Source organism: Pyrus communis, chromosome 9 (assembly GCF_041283825.1).
Source record: "Pyrus communis isolate YQ-2024b chromosome 9, ASM4128382v1, whole genome shotgun sequence".
In the NCBI taxonomy this organism is placed as follows: Eukaryota; Viridiplantae; Streptophyta; class Magnoliopsida; order Rosales; family Rosaceae; genus Pyrus; species Pyrus communis.
The window spans coordinates 25,436,831-25,463,011 of record NC_142573.1 but is presented as its reverse complement, the minus strand read 5'-3'; the positions used below and the strand labels follow the sequence as shown (position 1 = coordinate 25,463,011).

The 26,181-nt window shown below is 35.7% G+C and overlaps 1 protein-coding gene across 1 annotated transcript; it reads right to left on the bottom strand.

Annotated features, from left to right (window-relative positions):
* Positions 1 to 11,462: 11,462 nt before the first annotated feature.
* LOC137740806 (plastid movement impaired 2) lies at positions 11,463 to 14,568 on the bottom strand. The gene is made up of 2 exons (XM_068480608.2): positions 13,347 to 14,568; positions 11,463 to 11,685 (listed from the first exon to the last, which is right to left on the bottom strand). The coding sequence occupies exons 1-2, from the start codon at positions 13,941 to 13,943 to the stop codon at positions 11,623 to 11,625; spliced, it is 660 nt and encodes a 219-aa protein (XP_068336709.2). The 5' UTR covers positions 13,944 to 14,568; the 3' UTR covers positions 11,463 to 11,622.
* Positions 14,569 to 26,181: the final 11,613 nt, after the last annotated feature.

The following is a 26,181-nucleotide window of genomic DNA, read 5'->3' as shown; positions in this document are numbered from 1 at the left end:
AGAATAGTCAAATATATAAAAGTTTCCTCGATACACATACACACACACAGAGATAAATTAAGTTTATCTATTTTTGGAAAAAGGATCCAAAACCAAAGTAAAACACCAAATTCCCTTAAATTCCTTGGAGGAGGGAAATAATAACATGGGCGTTAACACTTTGACTATTCTGACCTATTAACAACCAGGAAGCTAGAGAGAAAGATTATGGCTAAGAAAAGTGGCAGAAATCATGAATAACAAAGATTTACCATCAGACAAAAAAATGAGGCATTGGCATCTATAGGAAATCGATAATGATTAGCATTAACAAATTAATCTAGTTTGGCACTTACAAAAAAATATCCTAACCTTGAAGCAAAATAAGATATATCTTTAAATTCATTAATACCATTACATAAAGAATTGAATTATCAAATTACCCATACATGCGGAAAATATATATTCAAGCCCAATAAGAACATCTATAGAATCCCACATGCCTAAATATTAAATGTGCAAACCTATATGTATAACCTATTTACATGCCTTATGCAAAACTTACCACGGGCACAAGCATCAGTATGATAAACATGTATAAGAAAAGTTAAAAAGACAAAACATGCAGATGCAGGGACATACTACATTCAACCTCATAAAAAGTTCACCTTGTCAATCAGTTGAACTGATGACCTCTTCCAAAACAAGGATGCATGCAGTCAATAAACCCTATGTTAAACAACAGTTGCAAGTTAATGCGAAACTCTGCCCCAACGATGTAGGGAAGTTAATCAAAACTTTACAAATCAAAAAATCAGAATCATTAACAAGAGAAAGGTCTGAACTTGACGCTATATCATGTATGTGTGTGTGTATATATATATATATATATATATATATATATATATATAAACTCCATATATTTTTGCATATTAGACCTACTTCCATATAAAGCAACTAGATTTACCATTAACAAGAGATCGCCAAAAGAGCTTTCGTTTGTGTCCTGATTCACACTAAAATTTAAATGCTGATATTTTTGACAAGTGATTGCTTAAAAGTACTAGGTTTATTTTCAGTTTGTTCTACATGTTGTTTTGATAATTTGATTCTTTACAACCTCTTTGCATATTTTGACATTTCATGATGGCCAACGGAGCTTTGGTTCGTGTTTTGATTCACAGTGACGTTACTAAATATCTGAATTTCAAGGTTGTAGATTGTAGTTTCGTGTATAACAAAGGGAAGGTGTGATTCCTAATAATTTCCAAGTTCACAAAAGGAAGGTGTGACGTTACTAGGTTTACCCTGCATCTTGTCCAACTCAAAAATCGTCACCCAATATTCTCAATTCGAAAACCATAACACAGTATTCTCAATTCGAAAACCCTAACCCAAGATTCCCAATTCGAACCCTAAATCCCTAAATGTTCTAATTAAAACAAGTCAACAGAAAAACTGAAAAATTGCACTAATAAATAATTGAATTAGGGGATACTGGGTGTTTACCTAGTAATGTTGCGGCGGCGGTGAGATGGTGTGGCATCGGAGTGCGGCGGATGAGAGAAGGAGAGTGATAGAGAGACAGAGAAACAAAGAGAGAAGGAGAGTGACAGAGAGACAGAGAAACAAAGAGGGAGTGATGAGAACAAGAGATGGAGAGAATGGAGGGAGACAGAGAGAGAGAAAGAAAGAGAGCAGAGTGAGCTTCAGACATAATCGAGAGAAAAAGATGATTGAGTTTCACATGCAAAGAATGAGAGCTAGAGATGGAAAGCTGGAGGAAAGGCACTGAAATAAAAACACGCCCAATTTTCGCCAAAAGAAAATCAAATTTTTATATGTTTGCGCAACGAGACTGTTCTAATTTTCATCCCGCAACCAATTTTTATATTAAAAAAAATAATTTTTTTAAATATTTTCACGACAAACATTTCCAAAACGTCGTCGTGCATATTTGTAAATTTATTTTATTTATTTTTGTTTAATTAGTTTTTTACAAATTTCAAAGGAAACTTTTGTTTGTATACAAAATAAATATCATTACATTTACATCACAAGTTTTCATTCATCCTCGTTTGAACTAGAATATCATCACTTTCGTCATATTTAGACTTCCATTCCTCCTCGTTTGTAGGCACGTCAATATCGTTGTTCATGTGCTCGGGTGCATTGTATCGCGGTAGATCCACGAGGTCAATCATGATGGAGTAGATCAGTATTTCAATTTCAGGACCTTCGGCTACCTGATACGGTTCTTGTACAATAGTCATATCCCGCAGTGTATCTGCACCAAGTTCCGTTGAAGTCTCTAGTTGTTGGTAAGCAATGTCACTATGATAGTCATCGTTAGCAGGATCTCAATCTAGAATATCATACAACCCTCTATGCTCAATCTTCTGAACTATTTTCCATCCCCTCCTGCCTTTAGGGTTATCTATATAAAAAATTTGTTTGGCCATCATTGCCAAAATGTAGGGGTTATCGTTAGACTAACATCTGTTAGTGTTGATCGATAGCAAACTATCGTCTTGCTTAAAATCTCCAACCCTACGTGGGTTTGTATAAAACCAACGACACTTAAACAGGATAACTTGACAACGGTCTTTGTAAAGCAATTGCACAACACTTATCAATTTTCCATAGAAATTAATGTCTGCAATGTCTTCTGTACCCGAGAAATGTACCCCATTATTTTGCTTACATAGCTTATCATTTTGATTAGCTGCCAAAAACTTGATGCCATTTACATGACAACCGTAGTACAATTCTGCGCTTAGGGGCCCAATAGACAAGTCATACAATTCTTCAGTGTAAGCGGGTGAATTCATATCCTTTAATTTCTTCACCTAAATTAATGATAAAAAGTTGACTAGTTAGTTTACCATTTACAATTATGCAAATAACCCAAAACACAAACAACTTACATTTTCACGAAACCAACGAGGAAACAATTCACGGTGCTTCTTGGCATATAAATGTGAAGGATGTTCTTGCTTCATCAACTCTTCATGCTCACATGCTCATCTAGTTAGGTAATTGTCTCATCACAATTGTTAAGTACAAATCAATGTGTTACCTCTATGTCCATTTTGTTAAACAACTCCCCTTTGATTGGTTCGCCAAAGGGTCATGCAATTTGGGCAAAAACATAAAGTTTTTCACTTCTCACACCACCGTCATTATTGCGATGCTGTCAATTGAAAATTTGCCTCCATCCACATTTGCGCAATGGCTGATGTTTGAAGCATACCCATTTGAAAACTGTACAGAAGATAAAAACTGCAAAAACTCTTTCCACTTATCCGGTTTCACCAAAAATGATGCCAGCTTCTTTCTAGCTATGTCTCCGTCCCTCGCCATCCATAAACATGGCCTAGTGCCCATTTTTTCCAAATTGATCCTTGCTTTTATTATGTCCTTTGTTTTTCCCTTGATGTCTAGTATAGTTTCGACCAGTGTATCAAACACATTTTTCTTAACATGCATTACATTGATGTTGTGTCTCAATTTTAATTTGGACCAGTACGGGAGCTTAAACAACCTCGTTTTGTGTGTACAGTTCAGATGTGTGTCTAGTCTTGTCCTATTTATGGATTTGCCCAACAGAGCAAAATCCAAACGATTCACTTGAGCCAAAATTTCATCTCCGGACCATTCTCTGGGTCTTGGCCAAATCTCAGTGCCATTGAATAAGGCTATCTTGTTTGACGCCACTCGTGGTCCCACGACAACCATCTACAATGCCCTAGGTAACAAACTTTTACCGTGTTCCGACAAGACGTTGTGTTCTCTTTGCAAAATGGGCATGTGTAATAACCTTTAATGCTCCACCCAAACATCATAGCGTACGCAGGAAAATCATTTATAGTCCACATCACTGCTACTCTCAAAGTGAACATTTTCCCGGTAGATTTATCGTATGTGAGAACACCGTTTTCCCATAATTCTTTTAGTTCATCGACCAATGGATTAAACCCGTCTATCACAAGTCCTAATCTAACGTTATCGACAATGTCATCATCATATATTCTTTTTTCATGCACTTCAATGGCGGCAAATTATACGAAATTACGAAGATTGGCCAAGTGCTGTGGTTTTGGTTTAGCACCCCAAACAGATTAAACCCGTATATCGCAAGTCCCAATCTAACATTCCGGGGCTCACGTGCAAAATCGGGGTACATTGATAAAACTTTTTCCATGCCTCTCCATCTACATGATGTCTCATAACATCATCATCTACTCGTCTTTCTTTATGCCACCTCAATGTCACATGCAGTGTGTGTCGACATATACAATCGCTGCAACCTGGGCTTTAATGGGAGATAACGCATAACTTTTTATGGAATCTTTGTTGTTCTATTCTGAGAGGTCATTTTAAACCGTGACTCATTATATATAGGGCATTTATCGAACGCTTTATTCTCTTTTTAGAACAAAATGCAATTATTTTTACACGATTGAATTGTTTCATATCCCAATCCAAGACCACTTAACACCTTCTTTACACTTTTATGATCTTTAGGCAGGCAATTGTCCTTTGGAAGCATCCTCTTGAAAACCACCAAAAAGTAATCAAAACACTGATTCAAAATAGGAAACATTATTTTGCCATGCATCAACTTAACAATGGTCTTGAGCACTGAAAATCCTTCGCAATTGGAGTATAATTCTTGCTTGGCATTTTTAATAGCTTTTCATATTTTTCAAATGCTTCATTATCCATGGTGGGAAGGATGTCATCTTCTACTTCCTCATTAGTACTCGAACTAGCGTTTGGAAAACCATCTTTGATAATGTCCATAATTTGTTCATTTGGGTCCACAACATATTCAACTGTCTCCAAGTACAAGTTGTATCTTCAACTACATAAGAAGAAAAAGCCCAAGGGTAAAGGCGACACCGAAAACCTCCTCAAACCCGACGTATTTGTTGCTCAATTATCGCAAGTCTGCTAGCGATATCCATGGCTACTCAAAGCTCTTTCTTTCTGACTTCTACGTCTCTCTTTGAAAATATAGACTGAAAGAAGCTTCTATTTATAGGCGTTGGAGGCCGTTAACTCTTTCTTATTATTAGTAATTCTTATATTATAATAGGTAGATTGTTGTCTTGGTTTCGTAACATGGATCATTTCATAATGGCTTTTTCATGAATATTGAACTCCATCCACTAGATTTTAGTGCGCTGAATAATTCTCCCCGTACGGATTGGAGTACGAAATGCCCACCCCAAAAAGCGAAAAAAAGTTCTTATTTGTGACACCCATATGGTTTGTGTCTGACCCAGCATAGTGCTTTTCTTGCCATTGTTCAGTAATGCGTGAGGATGAAGCATGTTGTATTTATTTTCCATGATGATTCTACGTAGTATAGGTCTTCATTATCCTATTTCTGACTAAATGGTATCGAATAGTTTCAAAATAATCAACCATTGAGTTGTTACACTTTCTACAAGGACATCAAATTTGAGTTGAACCCCGGTTGTTTGCAATTGCAAGATCAATGAACTAATTTATTCCATCCAAACAATCATCAGTACATCTGTTAGGATTATGTATCCACTGTTTGTCCATATCACCTGCAAACATAAAAAATTTACAAGGGTTACAACAACTTCAATTATGACATGCCACCTTATGCCTCCGGTATGGGTCTCATCTCATTCGAGAATGCACAATTATGTGCTGTAATTGATGGTTCCAACATATTAAAGTTCGATCGTGAGAAAATTTCGGCAGCATCTCCCTACAGTTCTTCAAGTGCACGATGTAGATATAAAAAACTACGAGGCACTTGAAGAACGCAAAGAGATACTACAAAATTTCCCATGTTCAAACTCTAATGCGTGAACCACAAAATACATGTAACTGTGCATTCTCAAACTGTCCAAAATTTTGGGACAATTCAAGAATTAATTGGACTGCAGTTATGCTTTCGCATCCATTCACTAAATCCAACTAATTCTCAAATGAGAAACTAAGCTCATATGAACATTGCAAACCATTTTTTTTACATCCATACAAAAATGTTTGCATACAAATACATAAACTCATAACAATTATAAACTACATACAAAACAATTTAAATGAATGGAAATTAAATAAGTTAGTTAAGAAAATATACTTCCGAGATTAACGGCAGCACATCTAGAATGGCTGGAAATTCCAGCAGGAAGGCAGCAACGGCGATTGTTTTGCAACTTCTGTCTTCTTGCATTCTAGTTAAATTCAGTAAAGTGAAAAGTGAAAAGACTTTGCGTGATGAAAGTATCGTTGCGCAAAACATGGTGCTTCCACTTTTGGCGCCATCTAACTACACTTTGCTGCGTTTTTATAACACTTTACGCGACGAACTTTACCTTTTCTTTTTTTTTTTTCTTTTTTTTTTAAATTTCGTTTTTTTGAAAAAAAAAAGATTGAATTTTCCATTCAGTCTTCAATTTTTTTCAAACCACATAAATAATTAATAAATCAAGAACTTATTTCATTGAATCATTTGTGCATAATTAATTAATATAAATATTTATTAAAATGCATTAATTTTATTCAAAATAAATATTAAGTACATATTTAATTAAACCGTTCATAATAAATAAATAAAAACTTCTAAATCAGATCTCATTATTAAATAAGAAATAAAATTTAAATAAAAAACATTATTCTACTCTTCCACTGATAGTTCTGGTTCTCGTTGTAGTTCTGCCGCATGTTGATTATCAAACTTCCATTCCCAAAAACGAGACTTAAACATGTTGTCGATAGCCTTCATCAAATTTTGGTTACTTTAGTCAATGTCCCAATAAGGTTGTAATGTGAAAATTAATAAATTAAAATCTCACTATTATAATATATTTAACAAACATAATTATTATTTAATTGATAACTTAACACATATAGCAAATTCATCAATCAGGTGCATCTTCAGCTCCTCGGGGATGGCTCTCTAAGACTCCCAATCCGCATCACATTTGTCACGCACCAATACTCCAATGTCAAACCAAAAGTTGATGCACATATCTGACTTCACATCCCTTATTAATTCATCAACAGTTTTTCAGAAACAGTTCCCCACCATAAGTGTGTCAGACCCGTACTGCAGCTCTTTCTTCTTGTCTATCAACAAAATATATATTCATAATACTGAAGCTAAATAAAACTTTATACAAAATGCAAAATTTACAATGTAAACCTTTTCCGGAACCTTCGCCATCCATTGTCTTTGACGAACGCGAACCATAGTCGGCCATCGTACAACAATCAAAGAACAAATTGATTATAATCTGCAAAATTGTAAAGTGTTTTCGAAACAAATTGTGAAGAATAAGGAAAGCAGAAGCATATATTTATAGGAATGTTACGGACTTTGCGTGACGAAGTCTTTGTAATGCAAACATCTGTGCTAAATACGGTATTAATTCCTGTGATTCACATGCATTGAATGCTTTGACCCAAAAACTGAACGACATTTGCGAGATGAAGCCTTTGTCGTGCAAGGTTCAACCACATTGCGCGACAAATGGTTCGTCGCACAAAACATATAGATTCGAAATATGGTGGTAAAGTTAACCACGTTTTTTGTGGCCTTTTAGCGACAAACGTAATTGATTGTAATTATGAAGTTTACATAAACATAGATATTTAGTATCTATATTTAAGTAAACGTCATAATTACAAACAACTATTCAATTATAATATTTATTCTAAAAATAATTAAAAGCTTAAATAAATTGAATTAATCCATTCAATTATTTAAACAACAAAACATGAATTAAAGCCTAATTAAGTTTAAATACATAACCTACAAAAAAACCTTAAAATTAAATATTGTCCTCAAAAACATAAATTTAAAACTATTGTTTCGCTTGTCCTCCATTTCGGTTCATGTCATAGCGCCACTGCTTGTAACCTCCCTTCAACACGTCCTCCACCAACTTCATCAACTTTTCATTTGTATCATCAAGAGTATAGTTACACTATTACACATATATGCAGATAATTAATTACAATATATAACAAAAAATTTCACAAAACTAATTATTTTCAAAATTTGTCAACTTGCTAATAATTGATCCATCACCTTCTTCACATTCTCGGGCACATATTTCCAAAAACGCCACTTAGCAGTAGGACAATTATTCTGCATTGCTACACCAATCGCGCACATAAACTCCACATATTGCCTCATATCATAAGGCCCAAAGGACATGCTCTGCTCCCGGTTTTTATCCTTCATTCGAACACGAATAAAGTTGTGAAGAATAAGCAGACAATTGCACTAAATACAATATTGATTCCTCATATTCACATGCATTAAATGCTCTAACTCAAAAACTGACTGGACTTTGCACGACGAAGCCTTTGTCGCGCAAGTATTCCACTGATTCTCATGCACTGAATGCTCTGACCCAAAAATTCAACGAACTTTGCGCGACTAATCCTTTATCACCCAAGGTTTCCGCAGGAAAAACTTCGTAGTGCATTTATTTTCCCGTAAAAAAACAAAAAATTACCCGCAATTTTTTGATTAACTTTGTGTGACAAGTGTCTTTTTTTTGTCGTGAAAACTGTATTGTGCAACAAAGTTGTGCGTCGCGCAAAGTAGCACCTTTCTTGCGCAACGAAGCTATTGTTTTTTTTGCACAAAACACACTTGCGCAATGAATTTTGCTTTGTTGCCCAAACATCTGTCATGCAAATAGTTTTTCCTACTAGTGTAGTGAGGATAAATATGTAAAGAGACAGAGATGGGGAAGCAAACACAAGATGTACATCATTCACCCTAAGCTTGGCTATGTCCACGGAGTAGAGGAGTTCTTATTAATAGTGAAGGGTTTACACAAATACATAGGTTCAAGTTCTAATGACTAGTTTAAGTACAATAATGACATTATGGATTCTTTGTAGGAGAATGGTCTTCATTTATAGTTGAAGAGAATCTCTACTTTCATCCGCGGTCGATGTGGGGCTCTATGAGCTTTATTCTGAAGTTGACATGTGTTGTGCTGTGATTGGCCTCCTGGTTGGAGGGAAACTCTTGTGCTTGGGCATGGGTGCCTTAGCATGAACCCCTCAGTGGATCCTTGAAGGTATGAAATTGATCGATGCTTGGTAGTTTCAGGATTGGTCAAGTATCGTACAAACAACATTTAAAATAAAATTGTTTGTACAATTATGGTGAAAAAACTAAACAAATAAACTTAAATTACTCTGGTAGGTGCTAAGGTGGCTGGGAGAATGGCTTCTAAAGGTCGGTCTGGGTATTCCCAAGCTTATGCCAAAAGCTGACAAAGATTGGGCTAACCTAGCAAAGTACATTTGAACTAATTCTTAGTCACACGCAGCAGCTTTGCTTAAGCACACCGCTTCATCTCTTGCCATAATTGGCATATGTTTATGCGTTTTACCTGCGGAGTCAAGGCATTCTGGAAGGAGTCAAGGCATTCTGGAAGGAGTGAGGCGTCTCTTACACCTAAGTTATACCAACAACTCCCACTCACATGCTAGACTGCCCTTTCTAATCTAAGCAAAACCCACTTAGCCACATGGGGTGTTATGTAGGACTGATTGGTATAGCTGATACGTCAACCTATGCTGTGCAGGGAACAGGCATCCCTGTTCTGAATAAAGGGCATGTCCTAGTAAAGAAGTACTGCCACCAGCCCCTACTTGCTCTGATGACTTAGAGAAGTGTCAGAGAGCCTAGATCGACTTCTTCTAGCCTATAAATAGGTGAATCGACTCCTTACTTTTTACATAGAAGATCTCAAACTATATCCAAACATATTTGATGGTTGGCTACTACTAGTCCTAATTTTACAATTGGAAATCTTATAGCGACGTTGTGCGAACCCCCACAATTGGCTACCACTCCTTCCTCTTCTTCCACTTACTCCTTTTATTTGTACCAGCAGTGTTACTCTCTAGATCTCTATAATTAAAGCAAATAGTAGTGGCAGTTTGATAGAATCGTCGGGAAAGATTGGTCGCCCCAAACTCGAAAACCTAGTACCTAATTAAGCCTTTTGCTTGATGGAACTTTTTTAAAGTTCATCGAGCAAAGCCTTTATCGCTGGATTTGTTCACCCATCATTGTGTGCCTTTGCCCAACGACGTGAAATAGTGGACCAATGCAGAATTCCGTTGGATAAAGGTGACCTAGTCAACGACCATAAGTGTTGTCGCGTAAACATTAAGGTATTACACGCCATTTTATTACCCTTTGCGCAAAAACTTGCCCTATGACAATATGACCCTCTTCCATCTTGTAAAGGTTTTGAGTTAACCTTAAATGTTGACTGGCTTTGCCCTACTAACTAAAAAATCCGTTACGTATAAGGGCATTTACCTGGATTGTCATTGAGCTTTCTAGTTCATGTAATAGTTTTTTTAATTAATGAAAGTTTTTAGTTTGACAAAAAAAAAAAGATATTTATTTTATCTTATACAGTGTTTTAAATATATCACGTACTACATTGAATTAAACATCTTATAGTTTTGGGTAAATCGTAAATCGTTCATCAGCTGGAGTCGGTTGTATTTCATAGCCATTAAGTAATATGCTCTTACTATAAATAAGCTGATGTGCTCTATTATTTAGTTAATGGAGACCTGTTATTTCTCTAATTCTTCTTCTTCGTTTCCTCTGTTACATTCGGAAACCCTAGATTACAGTGTAGTTAGCAGTAATAACATGAACAAAAATAAAACTGCAAAGCAAACAAGCATGAATCAAATACTTCAAGTGCAGCTAGCATACTCATATTTTTAATTGTTCGCAGTGCGGACATGGATAATGGTGCCATATATATGCAGCATCCTCATATGGTAAGTGCATTGTGCCCACCACTGTTCAAAATTTTGATTTGGTAAGTGTATTATTTTGGTTAGAAGCCTCTCCAACAACTTCCTCCTCCGTATAAAAAGCAAGCAAAGTGAGGCATAGAAAAAGCACCTATGGACCATTCCCAATAAACATTTCACAAAATTGAAGATAATTGGAAAACTTTTTTAAAGACGACTTTAAGCTAGCTCCTAGCACTGCAACCATGGCAAGGCCTTTACCAAAATTCCCCACGGCCTTTTTTTCTTGGCATTTTATCTTCGTCATCACCATCTTATTTTTCTCCATATTTTCCATCTCCATCTTCCCTTGTGCTTCTCACAATACTAAGAAATCGGAAAAAGAAACGGAGGAAGTGATCACTGACTCCGAGTCGAAAGACGTAAAGTTTGTGGCCAAGTTAAATTGCAAGATCAGTAGCAAAGCGGTTTCGAGGGCCGAGATGATCCCAAAACATGTTTAGGATGAACGTACGAGCAGCTGACAAAAGGTTGGTTCCTAGTAGAGATTTAAAATAAAAAACTGAAAAGACAAAATAATGTACGTCCCAACTTTTACATTATTTGAAGCTAAATTGACACTCACCGGTCACCATCAAAGCTAAATGATTTTTAGAAGCTTGAATTTCCAGGATACAAAATCATAGAACGGTCTCTATATTATACAAAGAGAAAAACAATTACAGGAGCTAATGTTGTATATATTGCAAATATATATGTTACATATATACAAATCAAGGCACCAAAAATGAAGTCTGCAAATTTTGATACTTCATGATTGACTGCATGCGCTAGCGCTAGCTATTGAGGGGCTAGATCTAAACGAATTTCTTCTTCTTCCACAGGGACAAAGCTCACTCGCTTCTGCAAAATTATGTTATCAAAGAAGGAATATTGTCAATTCATACATGGAGATATTAACCGAAAGAGGAATGCTAGCTACCATTTCCATCTACCTTTCTCTTTTCGCCTTCACTCAAGATTTGACATGTAAACTCCACTTCCACACTCAACTAGGAGAAATTTTTCATTGTGACGGGAACATGGGTGATACACCACGTGTTTTTATGTAAGTGGGGAGAAATTTTATTTTTCATGTTATTAACTTTTTAAAACACATATACCACAATTTGTATAATGACACGTGATGTACCTCATCGTGTTCCGCCCACAATAAAAAATTTCTCATCAACTAGAAACTTTACAGTATAAAACTTTTTGTAGACTGTTCTATATCACTAGTATTTTAGGTAGCAAACTTTTTTCTGGCGACTTTGCTTCCAGGACCCTATATTTGGTTGCAACTTTCATGACTGTCTGTATCTTAAGAGAGAACTTAATTCGGAAAAAATGTCATGCGGCAAGGGGATTACATTAACCATTGTGGTTTTCTTTTTCCTTTGTTTTTTTTTTTGTAGAAACTTCGACGGTACGTTACCAACCAAATTAAGAACTAAGAAACGCATTTGACCATTTTATGTGAGGAATATTACAATTCGCTGACAAAAGTTTTATATTGAATATGTAGACTGTAATACTGAAAGATGATGTTGTCGGAAGCTTTCATACAACTCATTATCATATGTATTTATAGATTAATAGTGCAACTTAACTAGATTTATGATATAAGCATATCGGGTCTCACATTATCATTAATGAATTGGTAAAACCATGTGATAACGTAACTTTAACAATAAAAGATTCATGTTTAAGTATTTAGTATGGAACATGCTATTGATCTATGGTGTGAGGTAATCGACTAATTGAGGACACTTGAGAAGTGTTCTTTTTTATTTGTGTATTTACATTTTCAGTAAGAAGCCTGAGGCATGCATCCACTATTAACTTTATTAAACAAGGCAGGCAATAAGGTCCACTTTCTAGAAAATGCGCTCCCTCTCTTTCCCTCTCTCCCTCTCTCAAGCGTAACATTGACCTAATTTCTTATTCGAAGCCTAAAATTGACCAAGAAAAAAAAAAAAAAAAACATTCTACAAACAGCACAATGTCATCGTATGTACATATGTAAATTGAACAACTAAAATTGCCCATAATTAAACAATTAAAATTGTTCGTAATACTTGTACTCACAATTAAGCTGATTTAGAATATTTATCTCATTCTATATATAAGTAATAATGAAAGAGAAGCGATCTACCAATTATTTTAGCTTCTCTATACACCCGAATTAAATAAATAAACATAATCAATAACAATCCTTTAAATGTAACTTTGTAAGAATAATTCACATCACTTGTACGAAAGAAAAAAGAACATCAACTTTGTTGAAGTGTAACTTTGTAAGAATAATTCACAAACTCAATAACCACCCTTTAAATGTGCAAAACTATGAACACCTAACATAGGTCACCTGAATATTGGGAATTGAAGAAAGTTTATAACACTAAAAACAAAAGAAAAAGAACAAAATTGATGCAAAATCTTATCTTTCTACCAGAAAAAGATGCACACCCAATTCCAAAATATTTCAAAACAAAAAACAAAAAAGAGGGTCAGACTTGTACCTCATGACGCGGCTTGAGGTTGCCACCACCACGCCTCCGCTGCAAAACGCCTTCTTCCTTCTCCACTATCTGCCCTTCGACCTTGCCACCATTATTAACCATATAAAGCTCTATTATCCTCTCAGCAATTTCCACGTCATCCTTACTCTCTTCAACCAGTTTTAACATTTGAGCCTTCGGCAGCCTCATCTTCATCCGCACCGGACCCTCCGATGATGAACTCGACGTTGTCGACGATTCCCTAACACTCGTAAGATCCGACACCGACCGCCGTGAAAGCATCAAGCACTCGAGCCTGTCCTTGGCACTCACTTGAATACCCGACCGCACTCTTCTTTTCACTTGTTTTTCTTCTTCCTCCACCGGAAGCTTGGGGAGTTGGACAAGAAAATATATTTTCTTGGGTTTCAATTCTTGTTTTGGTTCCAGTGGCCTGGCCCTCACGCCAAAACGTTTCACAGCTTCCGAGTTCAATAGGACATGACCTGGGTAGTCCTTCACTACGTCCCATGCCCTTATCGGGGTCTTTACTTTGAAGGTCTCCCCGCTGATTTTCATTACCTTTGCTTTCCTTCTTCCTCCAATTGTGTTCCCCATACTTTTCAAAGGATAAGATTGATTCTAGAGTATGACAATATATATACATCCCCATATTTATATATATATGGTTAGGATTTGAAGACATATGTTTTTTATATACTTTTTGTGAGCTTTACTTCATAATTTATTTTAATAATTTAACCGTTTATTTTTTTATGTCTAGCTCCAAATATGCATGTTTATAAAAAATCATCCAAATTCAAAAACATTGGGCCGTTGAACTATATTTAGTGTTTCCTTATAGAATCGTATTTATTTATTTTATTCACTATAAATGAATGTCTTAATTGTTTTGAATTTTGTCAATTTTTTACAAAGATGATCTATGAAGGATGAACAAAATGTATAAAGTTAAGATTGATGAAATATATTACAAAATGAGTTCTACAACATAAAAGTAAAAAATGTGTGCCAAAACATGTATCTTCAAATCTTAACTAACTCTCAAACCCAAATTTTAACATCTGGTAACTAAATCCTCTCCAAGCCCAAGAACACTTGATGCTCAAATGTCAATTTATCATTCATTTAAGGCTATTTTCTACCATCTGACTCTCTCACCAGATCAATTGAGATGGCCAAAGTTCCCACCTTTGGAAATGAATTTTGTGTTCCTATTCCTGGTGTGGGTCACGATGTCAGACCTGGTTTTTGGGTGCAACTGGACCTAGCATGTAACGCGCAAACAGACGCGTCTTGGAAAATAGTCGCGCGCAAAATGCTGGCAACAGGCCCCACACGTTGGCCACTTGCTGCTTTAGCTTTAGCTATGAGAGCTAAAAGGCTTGGCTGGTTGATTGATGTTTGTAGTTTGTTGTTGTAAGACTTACTTCATCGGGTCACCAAAGGTCTTGAGCGATTGATCCAGCAGAACAACTCAAAAGATAAAGAAGTATCGTTAAATTTTTCATGCTCGTTCCAAGTTTGAAGTACCATTTGTACAAATAAGAATCCCCTTCTCTTAAAGTAAAACTTAAATTTTAAGTTCGAAATTTTCTCTAACTTGTTCTAATTCTTGGGGTAAATATGAGTTTTAACCTAAAATCATTTTTAGGGCCATCATATATGTGCATTTTTTTTTAGTTTTATATTTATAAATTCATTGAATCTAACAACTATGATCTAACATAATCAAAACTAATGAAAGAAAAAGTTTTAAATCCAACAATTAAAGTAATTAAAAAAATTCTTTCATGTGCTTCATATTCTTTCATAGTGTTCCACATGCTTCATGGTATTGGATTAGTGATTTTTATATTTTTCGGAATCTAAATATTTTTAGGTTAAAATGTTCATAAAATTAAATTAGAATAGTTTACATTTTTTTTTTTTGAAAAAAATAGTTACTTTAAGAAAAAAAATTATCTTAAATTCCTTCTTTAATAATCTCGAGCAAAAAATTTAACCCAAAAAAACGTTTCTAGGTTAAAATCTAAATTTTCTGGATTAAAAATTTTAGGTTTTAATCCAAAAGTTGAAGATGTTCTAAGAAAATAAAATCTTTGTGATCTTTCATCTTTTGTCAGAATTTAATTTTTTAGGTGAAGATATTTGTAAAGTTAAATTAAAATACCATTTGTAAAAATGTTAACAAAAAAAAAAAAAAAAATAGTTGAGGCTAAAACAGCTTGTTCGGCATTTAATATGGTAGAGGTGCTATATTACAAGTGAACTAGCAATTTAGTTCCTAAATTATCGTCTAAGTAAAAATTAGATTCCTAAATTAACTTTTCAGAAAAATTAGTCATTGAATTATAAAAATTTGCTTATATCCCTAATATTAGATTCAAAGTTACTATATTCAATTTTTTGTAAATTTAAGTCACGTTACTTGCATATGATACACATTGGAGGGTAGATTGATAATTTTTTTCATAAAGTATAGTGCAGTTAATTTAAGGGTAAATTAGACGTTAGATTCGCAACATATATGAAATGTTAAGGGCTCGTAGGCGAGAAATAAAGGAGATTAAGTGGAAAGCAACTGAGATAGAATCTCTCACGGAAAAGGTTGAAAAAACTTAACAATTAAGCTTTGCATGGGAAGCTGCCACCTGTTTGACGGTATTATTCTAATTGTATGTCAAGTTGTTTAAGTTGATGAAAAATTTGATAAAATAGCTTTGAATATAATAGTAGGGATGAAATTAGCAATTTTTAATGATTTTAGGGACTTATTTTACCAAAAAAAATAATTCAAGGACCTAATTTTCCCTGAGCTGATAGTTCAGGGACTAAATTGGCACTTCACTACGATTAATGATATTCCTCTTTACTTGTAAGTGAGAGGTCTTAGATTCGATTTTTGCCAGAGACGAAGTTGAACCACATTATTGTTAACTAATTGTGAGAGTTAGCCCACTCCCCCACCTCCTAATGTAGATAATATCGTTTGTTTAGAAACCTAACATCGTTTAGTGTGCTGAATTTTAGTATTTGACATCTAACACACATAAATTATGTATGAATATACTAATAGTCTGAAAGTGTGGAAAATCTATCAGATTCCTAAATTGGATTTGTGTGTGAAATCTAAATTGGATTTGTGTGTGAAATTGGAATATTTCAAGCTTTATAACGACAAAACCTGCTGGGTTGTAGGCTATCCTTGTTACGATGCTTTGGAGTTCTGAAGATGACAATTAAGAATACTAGTGGCTGTCTTTCTTATATTCCTTTCATATCTCTTTTTCTTTTTGGCAAATATTCCTTTCATATTTCATGTCATTCTTTTTCCACTTAAAAGTTTGGGGTTTTTTGGACAATAATCTATTAATCTGTGATCTTTATGGCTAGGGAATTTTTTTTCAAACGCATAACATCATATTTCTCAATAGGAGCCGATGGTGGCCAAGAAAAAGATGAAACATTTTCTGACTCCCAACAGAGTGAACTGTGTAGCAAAACTACCAGCTAATTCTTGTTTTTTTTTATTTTTTTTTTATTTTTTTTCCTAGAAAAACTAATGACAATGGTTTAAAAACTTTGAATTTTAACAATAAGGACAAAATAAAGGGTAAAATGAATAGTACCAGGATTGACTTTTTAGTATAAAAATGTGGTTTTTTGTTAAAATGAACAGTACCGAAAGCTTTTCGTTAAAGTTTCCGTTTTTTTTTTTTTTTCTTATTTTTATTTGATTTGTTATTTTTATCAAAGTGTACTTCCCTACAGTTTGATCTGGTTGTATTTGTGAAGGAGAGGTTCATGGAACACATGGCATTAGTTAAGCAATCTCACTCTTTTTTATATTTGTATTAAGGGAATTTTAGTATAAAAGAAAAAATAAGAGGAGATTTCGTTTTTGCTTATCCTCCAAACTTTGTTGTAGCATTGCTTTTCTTTCAAAGAATAAAATGAATACTTTAATATCTGATTCTTTACCACCCTCGGGTGTGCGATGAACCATAGAAAAGGACAAACAAAATAAAACCTAGTAGCATGGCGAAGGAGGAAGAAAGTATGGCACCAAGTTGAAAGCTATACCCCTAACTGTGTACTTATTTAATCATAACGCATATCCGTTTATCATTTTTCTAACCCATTTACCATTTTTACTCATTTATCCATTTTTTTTTTTTTTTTTTTACCTATCTACATAGTTTTTACCCATTTATAAGTACATTTAACATGATTTCCATATTTTAATCTTTTAAGTTCTCTCATTCCAATAATTGAAATTATAGTTTACAACTCATGCACCTTTACGCTTGGTCCAAGCAATTCAAGCAGCTTATTAATTGATGCAAGTTACTGGAGAAAAATGAATTAATAAGAAATCAAATGCTATTGGCCGAGTAGTTGCATGCATGCACATATTAATTAGGGAGTAATGATATATAGGGAGACTAAATTTAGAAATTAAATTTGCAAACTAAATTATGTGTCATCAATAAAAATGAGCACGTCTATTAACACTTAAATAATAAATCAATTATCAACTTACATTTCCTCTAAAATTTAGTCTCCTTAGCATTACTCTTAATTAGAAAAAATTTCGGTGTGACTGTCAAGTCTAATAACTTACCAGCAGGGATATCAAAACTTCCAACATCTTCAAGGGTATAAGTATTTGAAGGACTAAGAGCGTGCAGTCTGGATTGTAATAACCAGGTTTAATGCCCTTCTTCAAGTGAAGCTTTGATCAAAACATTTGGCTCCGTTTGAAGCCAGTAACTCTCAATGGCATATCCATTAACAAGGAAAATCGGGTTTCATTGTCCATTTGATCCTCTAAGTTTTGTCAAATCATGTAATCTTTCGAGATTACACTAAGTATAATTGGATAGAGCTCGATCACACGAAATGTAGGCAAAACAGTTCACCAATCGGCATTATAACGAAGAAGATATAAGTGAGCGAAGGCATAAGTAAAATGTTCATTTGGATCAATAAACGGTTAATAGGTACCCGTTTACAATTGAGAGTAATACCCATAACTACCCATTTAAATTTTACAGGTAAACGGTTATACCCATAACCGTTTATTTGTTTAAACAGTTACTCATAATCTTAATCATGAATTTTAATTGTGTGGATAACCACGTGCGGTTACCCATACTCGTGGATATTTTGCCCATTCTTAGTTAAAACCCGCATTTTCCAATCAATTTTGAGAACTTTTACAAGCATGTTTTCTAAAATTAATTTAGGACATTCCAAATATTTTTGACACCTACAAAATCTCTTTAAGGGCCTCGCTATTAGTTTTTATTATTTTTCTATTTTTTTAACTTTAAAAAGCAAGAAAAAATAGTTTCAAGACCTTATAAACTGTAGGATCACATTCAAAGGTCTTGCAATATTTTCCTTAACTTTGATCCAAAATATTTCAATTTCAATTTTTTTCCACAAAAACTAGGAGTTATAACCTACAGTTTTCCAATCAATTTTGAGAATTTTTACAACATTCGTTATAAGCCAAAGCTAAAGTCATTCTATTTGCACAACATGTTTTCTAAAATTAATTTAGGACATTCCAAAGATTTTGGACACCCACAAATCTCTTTGGGGGCCCCGCTATTAGTTTTCATTTTTTTTCTATTTTTCAACTTTAAAAATCAATGACAAATGGTTTCGGGACCTAATATGTCACATCCCGGCCCGGGGCGGAACCACTTCCCGGGCCCACTCCACCACCGTAGCACAATATTGTCCGCTTTGGGCTTACCATTCCCTCACGGTTTTGTTTTTAGGAACTCACGAGCAACTTCCCAGTGGGTCACCCATCATGGGATTGCTCTAGCCCCCTTCTCGCTTAACTTCGGAGTTCCTACGGAACCCGAAGCTAGTGAGCTCCCAAAAGGCCTCGTGCTAGGTAAGGATGATAATATACATTTAAGGATCACTCCCCTGGGCGATGTGGGATGTCACAATCCACCCCCCCTTAGGGGCCCGACATCCTCGTCACACCACGGCCAGGGTTAGGCTCTGATACCAAATTGTCACATCCCGGCCCGGGGCGGAACCACTTCCCGGGCCCACTCCACCACCGTAGCATAATATTGTCCACTTTGGGCTTACCATTCACTCACGGTTTTGTTTTTGGGAACTCATGAGCAACTTCCCAGTGGGTCACCCATCATGGGATTGCTCTAGCCCCCTTCTCGCTTAACTTCGGAGTTCTTACGGAAGCCGAAACCAGTGAGCTCCCAAAAGGCCTCGTGCTAGGTAAGGATGGGAATATGCATTTAAGGATCACTCCCCTGGGTGATGTGGGATGTCACATAATAAACGTTAGGATCACACCCAAAGGTCTTGCAACATTTTTCTGAACTCCCAGCAAAAAAATTCCCTGAAGTCTTGCTCAGTGGGTGCAAAACGATGTGAGCTCCGCGCACCCAAACTGAGGCGGTCTAGGTTCAGGCAAAACAAGGCGAACTCTACGCATGCAGAACAAAGTGAACCTAGATGCAAAAAAAGCCAGGAGGGCTCTTCCCACAGAAAATGAGACAGGCTTCTGGCGCGAAAACGAGGAAGACTCAGTTCACAAAAAAATACGACACATAAATCGAGGTGAACTTTCTGTTTGCAGAACGACGAAACCCAGAGGCATCAAAACGAGGTAGGCTCGGCGCATGAAAAAATGTGACATGCAAAAAGAGACGGGCTATGCCCAAGCAAAACGAGGCAAACCCGAGTGCACAAAAAATAAGGCAGGTTCTGCTCATAGAAAACTATACGGGTTTCTATCATGCTAAACAAGGCAAAGTCGATGCATGAAAAATGCGGCTTGCAAAACAAGGTGCATTCCGTGTGAGCAATCGAGGTGGCTCTCTGCACACAAAAAACGAGACAGGCTTTCACACATGCAAAACGAGACAGGCTCGACGTAAGGAAATTGAGGACCAAAAAGAGACAGGCTTCTAGCATACAAAACTAGGTGTGCTTTATGTAAACAAAATGAAGCGGGCCGACGCATGCAAAATAATGTGGCATGGGTGTATCGGGTCAACCATTGTTGCCCGCACGAAGTATTGGTGCCAGGGTGGAACATATATAAGCCGATATCAATATGGGGCAAGGTTTTGTTTTAATCTTACAGGTCAACCGTTGTTGCTTGTACAAACAATTTTTGTCATGGGTAGGACATTTATAGGGTTTAGGGTTTAATTTTAACCGCACGTGTCAGCCATGGTTTGTCGTACGAACCACAGGTGTAGGGGTAAGGCATTTATATAGGGTAGATTTAGTTTAATCCCATGGGTATACCGTAGTTGCCGTATGAAGCATTGGTGGCGAAGGTTAGCATTTATAGGCTTGTGTCAACAGGGGATCCAAGGGGTGAACCATCGTTGGCTGAACAAAGCATTGCTGTCAAGGGTGGGGCATTTATAAGCCGTTATCAACCATGATATAATCCACACTAAAGTCATAAATTTTAACATAGTAACCCTATCTAAAAAAGGAAAAAAAAAGAAAAAGAAAAAAGAAAAAACGATTTGTCCGTTGCATCATGGCAAGAGAAAAATTCGAGTGCAAGGGCCGTTGAAACGCGTCAAACTCAAGGTGTTATTTTTACGGCCTATTACTATTCATCCATTCTTATTCACACGCCTCTAAACCCTAAACCTCATGAACCTTCATTGCTTCAGCTGAGCCTTGGGTTTTTCCGAGGGCATGAGTTTGGACTGCGTCTCCCCTAAACCATTTATGTTTTATTTATTTATTTTTGTTAAATTTTTATTTTCCCATACCACAACACCAAACTATCATCTTTATGTTCTAAATATGTATTTTCGGTGAAAATTTTCTTATAACACATGAAAACAAAATAGTAAGTAAGGATATAAATCTAAAGATACTTGAATCTAAATAAAGCAACATACGAAGACAAAATGAGAAAATAACTTAAAAAAATAGAAAAGGATAAGATCGGTACTTCGCTACCAATCGTTCTTAAGGGAAGTCGCTAGAATGCTTACGACTGTACCCAAAAAATATTGCTAGCTTCGTATCGATTGTGACATCCCATCCCGAAATTTATTGTATTTTATTCTTAGTAATAGTGAAATTATCAAAATACCTTGAGATGCCACCTAGGCCTTGCACATGGACCTCAATCTTCCTTTCACTTTTCCACTCTTGTTTTACTATTTTTTAATAGTACTCATTTTTACGAACACGTGGCTGCAGATGGAACTCAATTTGGTATAACGAAGAAGTTATGTTTGAAACAATGTAAATTTACCTGAGATAAATTCAAATTTTAAAAACTGATCTTGTGCAATGTGCATCACTGCTTGGTCTAGCTTGGGAAAAAAAAAACAACGTTAAAAAATGCTTCATGCTGAGGAATGGCCATGCAAGTCGCATTAAACAAATAATTATTTTGGGTTTTAGAAACCCACACTTGTTCCATTACACACATCACTTCATCATTTTCTTTCATTTGATCGATTCCCTCACATATTTCTAGCTCTTTCACGCCTTACACCCTCTCTTTTCCTCATTTTTAGCCTACTATCTCTCTAACAATTCACTCAACCTCACAACTCTCAACTCTCTCTCACCCCTCTCAGACTCTCTCATTCTCTCGTAACTCTCTCCCTTTCGGTAACACGCCTAAACACTACCCTAACCACCTCCAAAAATTGTCAAAACATCACCATAACTAGGGGTGGGCATGGTTCGTTTTGGTGCGGTTTTGAGTGAAACCCCAACCAAAGCGGAAATTTTTTGCGGTGCGGTTTTGAAGCCAAAATTGAAATGAAACCAAAACATTTGGTTCGGTTCGGTGCAATTTCAAACGGTTGCGGTTCGGTTTTTGTGAAAAAAATGTATAATTTGAAATGTACACCTATTTACGCATAATATGGCCTCATTTTCTACACAATACATTAACCAACCCACACCACATGAGAATTCTTTTCTTTATTGCTCTCCCCACTCTGTCATGTACATTTGATCACAGCAAGAAAATGGTAGAGGAGAATGGTATATAATCAACCAGCTTAGCCTAGCTAGCTAATTGCACAAATGATAAACTTTGTGAGCAGGAAATAGCACCCCAAATGGAGTGTTATGGCTTATTATTTGAAAGATTGAAGATGACATGCTTGATGAGGGTTATAACTTGGGAAAAATAATCAACATGTACATATATATAAATGTATCCTCATTAAATGAATCAGCTTTCTAGCTTCAGCAGAAAGCTTATCTATTGATATAATTAAGCATTTTGTGTGTTAGGGTTTGGGTGTTGCAGAGGTTCTATAAAGGGGAAGGATATTTAGAGTTTCTACTAAGACCGAGAGGGATACAAGCAGTAAGCGAGAGCAGTGCACTGAGGTCATCGAATCTTAGATGAATTTTGAGATAGAGAGAGATCGATGAGGATTGAGGGATAATTTGAAATTATGTCGAATAGGGGTGAACATGGATGAAATTTTAGTGTGGTTAAGTTCATACTAAATGTATGAACTCCAACAAACAACCAATTAAAACATGACATCTAATTTGAGGTGCGGTTTCGGTTTCGGTGTGGTTTTCAAAAGCCAAAACCGAAACCCAGCCATTTCCTACATTGCAATTCAGTTTCAAAACCGCAACCGTTTCAAAACCGCAAAACCAAACCGTTCGATGCGGTTCGATTTGGTTTGTGTTTCGGTTTCAGTTTTCAATTTCAAGTGCCCACCCCTAACCATAACCACCTCCAAAAATTCTCAAAACATCACCATCTCATCCAAGCTTCCTCCAAAGCCATCCAAAAACTCTCAAAACACCAAGGACGCCCTACAACTCATCCAAAATCTCGTGGCCGTGCCTAACGTGGGAAAATATGATATTTTCATTTCATATCTCAATGGAACCCAACAAAGAAATCCATCTCCGGCTTGGTAAGCTTCGATTTCTTCACTTTTTGAGCTTTACTCAAGTTGATCAAACATTTCCTTAACATGTATATGGCTTTTGGACGTATCATTTAGCTTTTTCCTTATGCACCATGTTTTCCAGCGAGTTGTAAGATTTTTCCAAGCTAAAACCATCTAAACCTTGTTGAGTTTACCAAGTTTAAAGGTGTTGAACGACTTCCCACAACCCCTAGACCATGGATTTGAGCTTGCATGCTCGAAACCTGCTATATCTAGAAAGTCCTGAATATGGCAGTGGCTTTCAAGCCAATTTCCCGACACCTCCGACCAAGTTTTGCTTCCCCAATGAGGTATAAAACCGTTCCTCTCATCTTAAGCTTCATTTTGATACCTCTTGTGCGAAAAATGGTTGAGAAATGACTCTGTTATGTTATTTTAGAAATTTCCAATGAAAATACTGTTCTTATGCAAACTAGCAGAAATTAAGTTTATTACTTTAGTTATTATTACTTAAATAATTAGTGTGGTAATTTTCCGTTTAGGAAAGGAACCATCCGAAGGTGTACCGCGAGTAGAATAGTTGGACGGTTACGACATGCATGTACTTGTGAGTGGGTTTTTTCATTTTTAAATGTGTATATATATATATATGTGTGTGTGTGTGTGTGTGTGATTTTTCCCAAAAGCTGCTTTTATATATTATGATGTGACACGCCACGTTTAGCTTTACAAATAGACTTTTCGTTAAGGGTGGAAATTTTTACCAACATACCGTACCAACCTCCTACCGTACCATACCATACCAAATTTTTACCAAAAATTTGTACCAATTGGTAATGGTATGGTATTTGTACCGTACCATACTGTTTCGGTATGGTACTGGTATTCAAAACCAATACCGATGGTATACCGTACCTACCATTAATATTATATTATGTATTTATTCATATTATATATATATATATATATATATATATAATTATGTATTATGTAATTTTTATTAATATTTTTATATCCTAGACTCCTAGTCATTTGACTCATTTATCACCAAAGAATGAAAGAATCCAAAGTTCCAAACTACTCTCAGACTTCTCTCACTCTTTGCTGGACAGAAATTTAGAACTCAGAAACCTAGGGCCTTTTTTCTGCCGTCCCAGCTCTCTCAAGTCGATTCATCTTCGTTTCCCTTGTTTCCGGCGACTTTGTCTTTCTCTGCAGTCTATCTCATCATCTCCTTCATCAACTCAGGTTGTCCTTTGCGGTTCTGTCTGTCAAGGTAATTTACATACAATTTTGAAGAATATAGAGATGAAGTTTAGGAATCTCTTTCATCAGTTTTTCCATTGTACTCTTTTATCAGTTTTTTCATCGTACTCTGTCATCAATTTTGAAGAATGGGATGTCCTTCTCTATAATTAGATAAAAGCTTTCAAAAACCCTAAATTGATAAAATTGGGGATTTATTAATTGGTTTGGTTTTATATGACCTATTTTGCTTGCTGCCTACTTTTTTACATCTTATTTTGGTTGCTGTAGCCGCAACATCATTCAAATATCCTGGTAGATTAATGTATGGTTACTTATTTGGGGAAAATTAAAGATCAGAGATCAATTAGTAATTAATTAAAGCAGATTAATATTTAGGATATATAGGTAGTTAACAATTATACCCTTCATGATTTGAGAGCCACGAATGCAAATCTCGCCGGATTGATTATAACTGAGTGAGAGACCAGTTTCAGGGTAGGGTGGACATTAAAATGTATATTTTTTTACATCCTATACTAAATTGATAAAACTGGGGATTTATCAATTAGTAATTAATTAAAGCAGATTAATATTTGGGATATATAGGTAGTTAACAATTATACTAATGCATAAAATTAGGAATTGATGCCTTATTCACTTGCATATGACTATGCATACAATTTATATGTATGAGTTACAGGGCTGGCTACTATATTTTAATATAACATTGTGTCTTATTTTGATTAATAGGTCAAGATGAAGTCTAGGAATAGCCATAGCTCTACTAGTACACCTTCCACCACTCAACCCCAACCCCAACATCAACTTTGAACACTTGAAACACAACATCAACAAGAAAATCAAGAACAAGTGGATGAAAGTGTGGGAAGTGGTAAGAGAGGTGACAATGATATTAATAGGGGGCGATCGGTGGTGTGTTCACATGCTAAGGTGGTAAGAAAAGGGAATAAAGGTCAAAAAATTCACCTTGCAATTTGCTCACATTGCAAGAAAGAGTGTCTGGCCGATCCTAATAAAAATAGGACATCAAACATAATGTATCACCTTAGAAAGGTTTGTAAGAAATCGCCTCTTTATATAAAAGGTGATAAAGATCAACCGATCTTAACAAATGAGTCCATGGGTAGTGGATTGGTCCCCCACACCTTTAACCAAAAGAGACTTGAGTTAAAGGTTGTGATGTTTGTCATCAAGGATGAAGAACCATTTAAGGTGGTTGAAGGAGTTGGATATATTGATATGATGAAAGAGCCTCAACCTCGTTTCAAGATTCCAAATAGGATGAAGATTGCGGCCGGTGTGTGGGATTTGTTTGTATTAGAGAAGTCTAAATTGTATGAAGTTATGCGTAATCAAAGGGTAAGTATCACAACCGATACTTGGACATCAATTCAAAACATCAACTACATGGTAGTTACCGCCCACTTCATGGATAGTGAATGGAAGTTGCACAAACGGTTCATAAACTTCATAAAGATCACAGACCATAAGGGAGATGACATTGGGAAGGTTCTAGAGGTGTGTTTGAACCAAATGGGGGATAGAGAAGATTTTAGCATCATGGTTGATAATGCTTCCGCCAATGATGTTGCGGTTGACTATATGAAAAAAAGGCTACGAGAAATGAATTCTCTTTTGGTAGATGGGAAGTA

Coding starts and splice junctions, on each gene's coding strand:
- LOC137740806 (XM_068480608.2), bottom strand. CDS start 13,943: ATGGGGAACACAATTGGAGGAAGAAGGAAAGCAAAGGTAATGAAAATC. Junction 11,686..13,346: donor ACCTCAAGCCGCGTCATGAG/GTACAAGTCTGA, acceptor ATAATTTTGCAG/AAGCGAGTGAGCTTTGTCCC.